Here is a 12397-nt window from a genome sequence, read left to right as displayed (position 1 = left end):
TGCAGGGACTGGAGAGGTACAAACTTAATCGGACACAGAAGAGGAACGTAATCAGACACAGAAGAAGTGCAATGATGCAGCATAATATGACACATTCTGTCGCAATATTTTGCTATTTTACCATTTTAAAACACAGTAGTACTGTCTGGGCAAACGTTTCCCCTCATTAGCAGCACTCTAACACCCAAATACAGCCGTCAGCAATGAAATGGTGACAGTTAATCTTTGCAAATCGTCTGTCCCCCTGGGGGACCACGGCTGATGCTTTTTAAAGCCTCTTTTGATCCATCTGAGCTAGAATCAATGTTTGAAAGTGATACAGAAGATCAGAATCATGCAGCAAGTGTGGAAAATATGTAAATCCTTCGAGAACGTGGCGGCCACAATATTGCGCTATTCCAGTGGTACTGCCTCTGAGCAAAGACTTGTAGTGTAATGGCCTTGATTTACTGACTGTGTTGTAAGTCCAGGGAACTGTCCCCCAGAAGAATATTTGGGCAAAAAATAACCTCGAAGTACTGACTCTGTGGTACTGATAAAGTAAGGGTAAAAGTGGAGATCATGCAAGGTCACTGAAGTCAGGAAGGAATGGGCAGTTCTGGACAGCATTGTAATTCTCCAAGTAGGACTTCCCATGCAGGGCAGCGCAAAGTAGCTGGGATGAAACAAGCATTTGCAGTGCAATTGGTCTTTCATTTACGCGATTTGAAGCTATTGACACTGTAAATGACAATGTCTTTTATTTATGTTTTGAAAACCAAAACATAAATAAAAGGCATTGTCATTTACAATGCCAATAGCTCAAACTTGCATAATTGCGAGATCTATTGCATTGCAAATGCTTGTTTGATGAGGTAGTGATCTCTCCTTCTATGATCTCAAATAAAGAGTAGACATTCAGGGAGCTCAAAGGTGGTAGGATTCCGGTTTAAAATAGAGTTCATGGATGCAAGGGTGCCATGTTTCATATTGTATATATTGTATGAAGTGGTCGGTTGCATATTTATGTCTATCCAAAATACTGTCTTGTTTCCCTGTCATATGGAGTTTGTTCCCTGTCCCCTTTTATTGTAGCGGTCTTCTGACCCTATCCGCAGTCAGAGGCTGTATTCTGCCCCTTTATATATACTCTAAGCCTTCTTACCGGTCCCCACACACTGAGGACGTCTCATGTCCCCTACACACTAAGCTTGTCTCCTTCCTCACATCCACTGAGCATGTCTCTTGCTCCCTCTGAGCCCATCTCCTGGCCCTTTACACCAGTAGCGTAGTGACGATGCCACGGGCTCTGGTACAAGCGGAAAAAAAATAGCCCCTTTGACTGCTGTTCACGCAGTTAAATACAGCAGTTAAAAGGGTTCGATGTACCCCGTGCCGCTGCACCAACCGGAGCTACGCCCCTGCCTTACACACTGAGCCTCTCGTTTCACCTGTTGCCCGAACACGCTGAGCCCCTTCCTTCATATACGGATGTGTCGTGTCCTGCTTCCTAATACCCGAGCATGTTCCTTCAAATACCGGCCTGTCTCCTGTGCCTTTAGCGCGGGTGGCGCCCTGTGCGACAATGTTAGTTGGCGCCCCCAATGACCACCTCCACCACGGATTCTCTCACTAGCACCCTTTAACAGTGACCAAGTCTCCATAACCACACTCTCTCAGATGCATTGAATTCGTTATATAGCGCCACTCATACCAGTAAAGTATGTCAGAGCACTTCGCATCACACACACATTACACAGACAATCAATCATACTTGTGTAAATCAGTGTATAGGAAATGTTACATAAGCCAAAGGACTAAAAGTGTAGGAGTCACATGTCATCCATACTGGTAGGCAGTATAGTTTAGGAGTGCTTGGTGTGGAGAAGCACAAACTCAAGAGTCGAATAAGAAACAGCAGAGTTGGGAGTTTTCTTTAATAATAAGAATCCATTTCTACCCACATTAACCCTTTTTGCAACATTAATCAATGTTCTATACTTTGCAGTGTGTATGCAGTTCTATGACGAAAGTTAATAGCTCACTGTTGTGTATAAGGACTTTAAGTTATAATTTGCCCGTAACAAAAGGATGTCTCTTTTGAAAGCAGTAACCTGCTGATCTGTTTACATTCAATGCACTCTGTAATCTACTTGGTACACGTTCTTTGCAGTAGGCATAATAACCCTCTGCACTAACTTCACATAAGTCAAAAACCTCAACTACACCAAACTCTGATCTCCTGCCAGGAAGAACATTAATCACAAGAGTTATCTTGACATTTTTGTGAGGCCTGGTAATTGTAGGAGGAAAGGAACGTGCAGCAGGTGCTTTAAAAGCATAAAAAAGTTGTAAACACAGCGCCCCCCGGAAGCCAGCACCCGGTGCGGTGGCACCGGTCGCACCGCCCTAGAGCCGGCCCTGTTTCCTTCCTGCTCCCTTACACAGCAGACCTCTTTCTCAACACCAGAGCTGTCTCCTGTTCCCTCATATCCCGAACCTATCTTTTAGCACCGGATCTGTCTCTCAGCACCGGATCTGTCTCAGCACCGGACCTGTCTGCAGCTCCCTCGCACATACACAGAGCCAGTCTCCTGACCCGTACACCTTGCACCCCTCCTTTCTCGGGCTCCCATTGCACACTGAGCCTGCTCTTCACACACGAATCTGCCCTACCATGCTCCATCCTGCAGGTCTTTTCACACATGTGCCTGTCACCCTCTCCTTCACACGCTGAACGCGTCTCTTCGTGCACTGACCTGTCTCTTGCTCTGCATCCTCGCACAGGGAACCTGTTTTCACACACACAAACCTGTCTTCTGCTTTTTTTAGGTCTCGCCTGGCATTGCAGCGCAAAGCGCTGCTCGCTGGGTGAGAGATATTGTAAGAGAGCAGATTTCAGAAGGGGACTTGAAGCCCCGCCCCTCATTTCCATTGGCTGGCGTTATGCTAAACGGTGGCCTGCCATTGGAAATGAGGTTGTTTTGTTGGCGCCCTTTCGCCTTTTTGTCCAGCCGATCCGGACAGGGTCGTCTGCTTTGCTGCTGTCGCAAAGCACTTTCTTATCTTTATGGGGGCCGGGCGTGTTTCAGTGTGGACGAGTTTATGATGCTGGGTCCATCTGTTTTTAATGAATGTGTACTGCCGGCTCATGTTTCCGACAGCTTGTTACTTTCGCCTCTCTCCATTACACCCAGCAAGCTCCTTCATCCGCCCCTCCATGGTCCCTCTACAGGAATAGAAAAGCAGATCAGAGAAAATGAAACCAAGTGCAGCAAGCCTCAGCTGCTTCCGTGACGTGGCAGAGGGAGCGAAGAGAGCTTAGATGCCAGTGTGTCTGCAGACGTGGACTCAGAGGATTGCCCAGTCCGGGGAGAAATACCTTGGGGTGCCCTCTGCTGCCCTCGGGTGCCTTCCGATGCTCTCTGTTGGATGCCCTCCAGGCATTTAAGAAGTCATGTGCACCAGCTGTGTGTGTGGGCCGGACGCCAGCTCACTAAAGGCACGAGGCGCTAGATAACATTGCAAAGGAGAGTCCGTGCGTGCAGGCAAACATGGCAACTCTATAATTAGGCAAAAACGCTGCAGAATCGCTACATTCAAGTGGCCCTGGTTGCCCCCTAGAGCATCATTGCCCCCAGAATGACAAGATGCTTCCCCAGAGGGGCATTCCCATCCATAGTTTGGCCGCAGGCGCCCCTACATTTCTGAAGTCAATTCTGCTGTGAGAGTTTGTGGTGAGTTTCTGGCCTCTGCACTATCCCACTTAGGTCCAGTGGGGCCATTACTACATTTACTATTCAAGTTATAAGATTTTTATTCCCACTGTATTTCAGCTGCTAAAATCTGAACGACATCTCAGGCCAAAATGGTGATTTATTGATTCCTTCCTAGTTATTCCTCATTCCATATTGAATCTTCGAGGTGCAATGTATAATGGGCTGGATTTTCTCTGCCCCTGGAATTATCAGCCCCGCACCCCCCACCCCTCTCCCTGGGATCTGTACCTCCGGGAGTAATAGACCATTTCCGCAGCCAATCGTAACGAAGGCCTGTGTCTACGATGATCATCCTAGCGCTTAAAAGTGCCGTGGGACATATTGTGCTATGGGAAACACTGGACATTACTAGAATACGGTGTAATTGAAGTTTCATCACAGCAGAAAGACTCCAAGAGCTGGGATTTCGTCTAGACTAAGGGGGTTGATTACCAACACAAAGGAGTAGTGGGATTGACGTTGCTCCTCCTTTCATCCCTTGTGACATCATCGGGTTGACGCCTTAGTGCCCAAAAGCCCGTCAGTAAGGAGCTGGAAGAGGGAATACATTTTAATTTCACTTGCTTTTCTGACGCCTGATACCAGGAGGTTGCAGAGCAGTTCCAAGGACAGTAAAGTAGTAAAGTGCAGCTCTGTTTGTCCCTTGTTGATATTCACATGCTCGACTCGTGAAGACGTTGAGGTAAGTTTTGTAGTGAAGAGACTTGGGGTAGCATGGACGGGGGGCACTCTTTGGGTCCCTAGATCCAGAATAAAATTCTCCTCCTGTGAGACATTCAACCATGGGCTGGAACAACTGGGACTTGAGGAACACAAATGACGTCACCGAACAACCCCTCCCGCCTCCGCCCCTTCTGTTGCTTGCTAGTGCTGGGGTGGTGATTGGGGGACAGGGGGTGCTGGGGCCAGGGTTTGCGGGTTCCAGTTGTGTAGGACAGTGTGTGTGTGTGTGTGTATATATATATATATAAAATTCACTGAAAAAACCATAGGTTTCACACATGTTATAGTTAGCGGAAATTTTACTGATAGAAAACCAATGAAATTCCCCCATTATAGTTAGTGCAGGCAACTATAACTCACGCGACCGCAATCCTCTGCTGATGCTAATACTGTATTTAGACACTTATTTGCCCATGTCTTCTTCCATCAATTTTTAGCTATACATATATTACAAATATTTTTTTTTCATAAAGACACATATGTCATCAGCAGAGGATTGCGGTCGCGTGAGTTATAGTTGCCTGCACTAACTATAACGGGGGAATTTCATTGGTTTTTTATCAGTAAAATTTCCGCTAACTATAACATGTGTGAAACCTATGGTTTTTTCAGTGAATTTGCAAGGTTTTTTAAATGCTAATTCCTAACTATAACGTGTGTGAAACCTATGGTTTTTTCAGTGAATTTGTACGGTTTTTTAAATGCTAATTTACTTTACGCCATTCGTGGCGTGCGCGCCCACTTAACGCAGTTCGTTCCGTGCGCGCACGGTGCGCTTCGCGCACAGTGAGCACGCGGTGGGCTTTGCGCACCACGCGCCCACTTTACGCAGTTAGTGCCGTGCACGCACGGTGGGCACGCGGTGCGCTACGCGCACCGCGTGCCCACGTTACGCTAGATGGGCCATGTACGCACGATGCGCTTCGCGCCCCGTGCGCACATGGAGGACATATGATGCGCTTCGTTGTGAAAGGTAATATTTAAATTTTTCAATTAGTTATATATATATATATATATATATATTTATATATATTTATATCTTCTTCGACTGGCCTATGCAAAAACGTGCTTTGTCTAAACATTTAATATTGGTTGCCAAAATCCATCTCAAAAGGAGGCGTCCATATTTATAGCGCTCTAACATGTTAAGTGACATAGCGCTATACAAAAGCACAAGTGAAAAAATAAGTTACCCGCGTTGGTTTCTCGGGTGGGTGAGGGGGGGGGTTGTTTGGGAGCATCGAGGCGCCTACCCTTCACCTCTTTATTTTCCACGGTTGCTTGGTTATTGCACAAGAGTCTGGCATTCCCTGCTCCGTCTGGTCCCATCTGTTCATGTAAAGTTCTGGCACCCTTGCGGCCTCAGACTCCACCCGAGCCGGGCCACGGAGGGTTCATTGCTGCTGAAATGCCAAGCCACTTGTTTTGTCGTTCGTGTTTGGCTCGGTTTTGGCGTTATATGGGCGAGCGCTGCAAACGCTAAAAAGGAAAAAAAATGTATCCGATAAACTTTTCTTTCCAATGTGCAAGAACACACTTGTGTTCCAGGGCGGGAGGTGGGTCCAGCATAGGTGCGGAAGGGCCGCCTCCATGCCAGAAAGACACTTACATACACTCTATTCAGAGGAACTGTCTTCGGGCACGCGCAGATGAGTGGTGTGTGCTCGCAGGTGAGTGGTGTGTTCTCGCAGGTGAGTGGTGTGTGCTCGCAGGTGAGTGGTGTGTTCTCGCAGGTGAGTGGTATGTGCTCGGAGGTCAGTGGTGTGTACTCGCAGGTGAGTGGTGTGCTCTCGCAGGTGAGTGGTGTGTTCTCGCAGGTGAGTGGCGTGTGCTCGAAGGCGAGTGCTCGCAGGTAAGTGGTTGTGTTCACAGGTGAGTGGTGTGTGCTCGCAGGCTTGTGCTCACAGTTGAGTGGTGGGTGCTCGCAGTTTAGTGGTGGATGCTTGCAGGTGAGTGGTGTGTGCTCGCTTGTGAGTTTCACTTACACATACATGCAAGGAGATTTAAGAATGAGCTGAACCCTCCCCCCCCCCCCCCAGTACCATGGAAGACTAATAGGTTTTCCACCATATGAGAAAGGTTACTAGTCTTACTGATGTCTAAAGCGTGACACCAGAAGTTACAAACAACAGGTTAAGGTAAGTACTTGTAATATTAGTAAAAAATAAAACATTGAATTCCACTTTTTCTCAATAAGCATTGCAAGAACAAGAAAACTAGAAGATATTTTTTATGTTAATTATTTTGTTAATATGGCCGTTCAGATCTATATAATGTCATATTGGTTACATATAAGTTGGCAAAAATACTTATTATAACTTTTCAACATGTTGCACAGCAGCCATGCAGCTTTACAGCATAGCTTAAATACATTGGCAAAGCCAATAGCTCTGGCTAAACATTTATAAGGTTCCAAAGGCGACACCTATTGGCTACGCCAATGCTTGTTTAACCGCCGACAGCCTGCCTCATCCACCCTCACACATAGCACATGTCCCTTCACATTCGTGTCCCCAACCAGCCGCGCCTGCCTTCGGCACCGAGAGCGCCCCCCTCCAGGACAGGCTTTAGGCAGTGCGACTGGTCGGAGGCACTGGGCGCTGACCCCCAGGGGGGCGCTGTGTTTAGCAAAAACTTATAATTGGAGATATAAGGGGCACGTTTGCCCCGTGGTAAGGAGAGAATCCAAGGAGGCGGTCAAGGGGTGTGGGGGGCGCCAAAATGATTGTGGTACCGGGCGCCACCAGTGCTAAAGCCGGCCCTGCCCCCTCTCTCTCTGTTACCACATGAAGTGCGGCTAATCTCCGCGCGCAAGGGGTGGCTTTCGTTACAGTTAACACTGACTCTATAATCCTACTTTGTGCCAAGAGGGAGGAGGGAGGGAGCGCTTGGAGGAGGCAGCTCTGCCCCCAGGGTGACGGGGAGAGCGAGCTGGCAGCAGGACATGATCTGGTCCTGTCCAGAACCTGCCGTCTGGTCCCGGATCGGAACTTTGCTCCTGCACTCCTGCCCAGTGCCCAGGAGCTGCACTCTGCCCAAAACCTGTAAAGGAGCTGCTCTCTGCAAAGGAACTACCCACAGCCGGGACTCTGCCACAGAAACCTGTCCCTGCCGCGCACTCTGCCCGAGCATACCCAAGATCTTCCCCCTGCCCAAGACGTGCGTCCGCCTCGGATCTGCGGTCTGCTGCTGAGGCAGCCCGCACACCCCCACTGCCCCTTGCAATGCGTCCGGTCCCATCCATGCGCTCTGTTCCATCCTTCACAAACTCCCGTCCTGCGACATGCCATTTATTCTACCCCAGTCCAGCATCAAACTGTCCCAGTACCTACCTGTCCCAATCAGTCACTGTCGCAGCCCTGCCTAGTACCACCACAGCCTCCTTCCAAGGACCTGCACTCTACCCCAGTCTTCCCTGCCCAGCATCCCATCCTGCATTCTACCCCCTACCTGGAATCTTCCCCACTTCCCCAACACTGCCCTCCGTGTCTTCCCGAGCCTGGCTCTGCGCTCCTACTCCCCGACTCTGTCCCATCATTCACCGTTTCCCAGTCTTAGTCTGCCCGCAGTGCTGCCCCAGCCCGGCCCTCTGACGTCAGCCCTTTCATCCTTGGACAGCCCTTGGCTCTGACCGCAGTCCGGGACAACCCTTCACGCTGCCCCAAACACGCCCCTGCCTTTGCGCATTCACGCTCTCTTGCCCACTCCCTAACTCTGGCCACAGACCTGCCCCAGACCTGCCCTCTGACGTCAGCCCTTCACTCTGCCCCCAACCCGCCCCTACCGATACCCCTTCATTCACCCGTGGCAGTGCTTTCCTCTGCCCTCAGTCCTGTCACAGCCGGTACTTGGCGTCGATCCGGCCCCTGTCCTGCCTAAGAACATTTATTGCATTTTGGGGTGGTGCAGGTTACCACAGGTACCCGGAATGTGAAGGCTGGAATATCTGAAGGCAGAACTAACCGACTGTGTGTTTTCCTCACTTCACCTATCAGTATTACCACTAAATATCTCGGCCCTGGGTCAACGCTGGGTGAAACGTGTGATGAATTTTTGGGTGGAATTTAACAACTGGATTTTGCAATAAGTGGGATATACAGCTTTCGCCAGCTGGGCATTTCCTGGAAGTGCTCCCAGGGTGACCGCCCACTGCCCCCCGGTCCCCTTCACCCACAAACAAGTTGCCGTTTTCCCGATAAAAGACTTCTCTCAAGTCTTTTAGACCCGAGTTTATTTTTTGACAAAACACTTCAATCTGCGCAGTTTTGATTTCAAAGTGGGTCGGTGAATGGCCTCCTTGTGGGAGCGGCGCTGCGCTGAGGCGTTTTTCGTGTTTTCTCTGTGCCTTTAGAAGCGGAATAAAGGTCTGGTTTTGTGCGCCTTCGCTCGAGATTGATGACTGGAGGCGGAGAGCGCGCGAGTCCGGCGCGAGGGTCCGACGGCGGCGCCCGGGCTGCTTTTAGGATGTTAGATGGAAAATAAGGACTGCAGGTGGAGAGAGCCGAACTGCACAGTTTACAAGCACCTCGGGACCCTCTGTGACTTGTTTTATTCTTTTTTTGTGGGAAGTGATGGCTGCAGGTGGAGAGGGACGAGCAGTCCAGATTGCAGGCACGCTGGGTCTACTTCTGGGATGATTTGGGGTGGAATTTAATTCCTGCAGGTGGTGCCAGCCCGAAAGTCCAATTGTTAATTTGCCTGCATGTCCCTGGAACTGATTTCGTTTTCTTCTGCCTGGAAATTGACGACTAAAGGTCTGGGAGAGGCCCAACGCGGAGTTTCGTGCGCCAAAAGGCAGCAGTTGGCCGGCTCTGTGGTTATTTGGCATAAATGGATGGCTGGTGGCAGGAATAGTTCAAGCTTTTGGTTTGCGGGCGCAATGGGCAGTGCTGGGCCTTATTTTGGTGCCTTCCGTTGAACTAGATTTGTGCAGCCAAGCAGATTCCGAGACCTTTTATCATGGGCAGGCCGCGTGGCTCTGGCTGCCCGCTCTGGGCCCGGGCATGGCTCCTGGTCCTCTGGTGGGACGCCGCTGCTGGAAGCTTCTGGAAGAACCACATCCACTCCAGCTTCATCCAGCGGCGCCTGAGCGGGCGCGAGCGCCGCGAGATGCAGCGGGAGATCCTCTCCATCCTGGGCCTGCCTGGGAGGCCTCGGCCCGGGGCCGGGTCCAAGCTGCCCTCCTCCGCCCCCCTCTTCATGCTGGACCTCTACCATGCCATGGCCAGCGAGGACGACGACGAGGGGCCGCAGGGGGTCTCCCGCCCGGTGCTGACCAGCCTCAGCACCCAGTCCCCCCCGCTGGGGGCGGTCATCAGCCAGGCGGACACCGTCATGAGTTTTGTGAACATGGGTGAGTAGTGCTGGGGGCACCGTGGATGCTGGTCGAGGGTGGGTGGGGCAGGAGGTTCCTTTGGGCCCTCTGGGGGAGAAGCTGTGTAGGCGGATGGGTTTGTAAATCTCTGTGTTTTAGGGCAGTTGGCTTCAAACTGGGGCACCAGAGGGGGATGTCCAGAGGGCAATGTGGTAAAAATGGCTGGTGTTAGTTCAGCCTCTTCACCATCATCTCTGAAACGTTCGAAGGAGTCGATTTAAATCGTTGCACGTTTGAAATGCTAAATGAGTTCTCACCAAATACAAAGTAACAAGGAACGTCATTTATTGTTAAACATTTTTTGAGTGACCCCATAGACCCGGGAGATTTCGAGTCCCTCCCCTCACCTACAATTCATGCCCTGCCTTAAGCCCCATCACACTGGTGTAACTTGCTGCCCGTGTATGACATTTCATAGCCCCCCCCCCCCCCCCGCGGCCGGTGCGTGTTCGCCTCTGGGTGTGGAGACTTGCGTTCACCGGGGGCAGTGACCTGCAGGCGTCTGGGGCAGGTGCTGCCTCCCCTCTGGCGCGGGCTCTCCGTCGGTACTTGCTTTACTTACCCGTAGAGTCCTCCTTGTCTATTAGCTCTGGGTCGGCTGTTGACCCACGTGTGTCAAAGCTGTACTCCATGCAGGTTTCCATGTATGAGTTGAGGTGAAATTAGGGTTGTTCAGTGAGTGTTAAGATCCCATTCATTTGTACTGAACAACGTCTCCTTATTTATTTAGTAAAGCTTTTGTATACCGCAAGTAAATTCTGCCTCATGTTCACTTCATGGCAATACATAGTATGTATGTATAATTAGGGGTCAGGGTGTATCGCCGGAAAATGGGTGGAGCCCTGAGGGGCGGGGTCTCAAAAAGCAGCGCCTGACAGTCAACTTATACATTTGTTTGATAAAAACTCTGCAGCAACGAAATTAGCAACAAAGAAAAATGTCACAATAAATCTGTTCTGTCTTAATTAATTGGCAACAAACATAGCATTTTAAAATATTTTTGGGGGGAGTTAAGGCTTCTGCTGCAGAGATCTTGTGTACCCAGCACTTTTGGAGGAATCTGTTACTCAAACCACAGTTTTAACTCCGTAGCATAGAGGGTTATTGCACCTGCTGCAAAGTACACTGTGTAACACTTAGATGACAGATTTGTATTTTTTGTAGATAGCTTAGTAGGTTACAGGGAGCCGTTTGATCCTGTAGTTTATAAGTTGCAATTCCTCTAATATAGCACAGTGAGCTATGAACTGGCATCAAGCAGCTGCATGCAAACTGCCTTCTCAATGTTTCCTCATTTTCAAGTTGCTAAAAAGGGTTTAATACAGTCTTATTAGTACAGATAACCTCAGACATTGTGCTACATTTTAAATCTTGACTTTGTGTTTCTACCGACCATGTACTCTTAAAATATATTACCTACCAGTACGGTGTGGCGCCGCGGCCAGGGCGACTGACTCCGGAATCTAGGGATCACCGTTCGAGCCCCGGCGCCAGCGGTAGATTAGCCCAGCACCATGTGACTCTGGGCAATAGCTTGTTTAATCTTCCCTACGTCCCCTAGCGCCTGTTCACGCTTTACAAATGTGGATTATAGTATTATTATTACGGACGATATGAGACTCCTAGACACATTGACCTCATTGTCGTACGCAAGATTTACCATATATTGGTTTACACGCTTGTATGATTCATTGTCTCTGTGTGTGCGATGTAAAGTGCTGTGGCACACTAGATTGGGGTGAGTAGAACTATAAAGGAAATTAAATTTTAAAAAAAGTAGGTGCTTTTTAAATCATTATCAGTGTAATTATTTGTGTAGACAGATACATCTGGCATTCTTACATGTATGCATATGTCTTACTATCAGGGGTATAGCAGCTTAGAGTAAATTATGCTGCATGAATAGGCAAATTATGCGGCGTAACGTGGCACATTTTGTGATAGTATTACTTCATTATTTTGTCATTTTTAAACTTGTTAACACTGCCTGGGCATTAGTTTACCACCCAATAATAGCAATAAGCTTCAAAAAGTTGACAAGTCAACCTTTGCAAAGGGCCTTCCACTACGCGGCAACATGTGTTGCTGCGTTTTTAGTAACTTTTGAACCATTTTATAATAATAATAGCTCTTTATTGTTTGATTTTAAAAACCATTTACAACTCAACATGCTAATTGAATAATCTGGTTTAACCATAATAAAAGTTTAAAAACAATTAATCAATAAAATAGAGTTCAGTGATAGTGAATATCTGATAATTTTCTAATACAATACGTCACCCTAGATTTCATGTAATTTTAGATAAAACATCTTTTAGTTCGGAGTCTCAACTCTAACTGAGGTGGTAGTTTTGGCTTCAAGAAGTCTTGACGCTTTATGAACAAATTTCGCAAGCCCAATATTTAGCTTGGTGTTAACAGGGTTAAGAGCAGCCAATATTGCTTGACGGCAGGAACGTACACCCAATTTGATACATTGGCCTCTCAATAGCTGCCGTCTGGCTTGAAGTAGTACTAGGCATGCACAGACAATATGTTCCAT

The 12397-nt window shown here is 48.6% G+C and overlaps 1 protein-coding gene across 1 annotated transcript in view; it reads left to right on the top strand.

The window, feature by feature from the left end:
* Positions 1-8378: 8378 nt before the first annotated feature.
* The window catches only part of LOC146857745 (bone morphogenetic protein 8A-like), a 279039-nt gene continuing 275020 nt past the window's right edge, over positions 8379-12397 (top strand). The window contains exon 1 of the mRNA XM_085648358.1: positions 8379-9834. Within this exon, the coding sequence (XP_085504484.1) occupies positions 9441-9834 (394 nt within the window). The 5' untranslated portion in view covers positions 8379-9440. The remainder of the gene's footprint in view (positions 9835-12397) is intronic.

Source organism: Triturus cristatus, chromosome 3_2 (assembly GCF_964204655.1).
Source record: "Triturus cristatus chromosome 3_2, aTriCri1.1, whole genome shotgun sequence".
NCBI lineage: Eukaryota > Metazoa > Chordata > Amphibia > Caudata > Salamandridae > Triturus > Triturus cristatus.
Note: the sequence above shows the minus strand (reverse complement) of the source record. Positions and strands in the feature narration are given on the sequence as shown.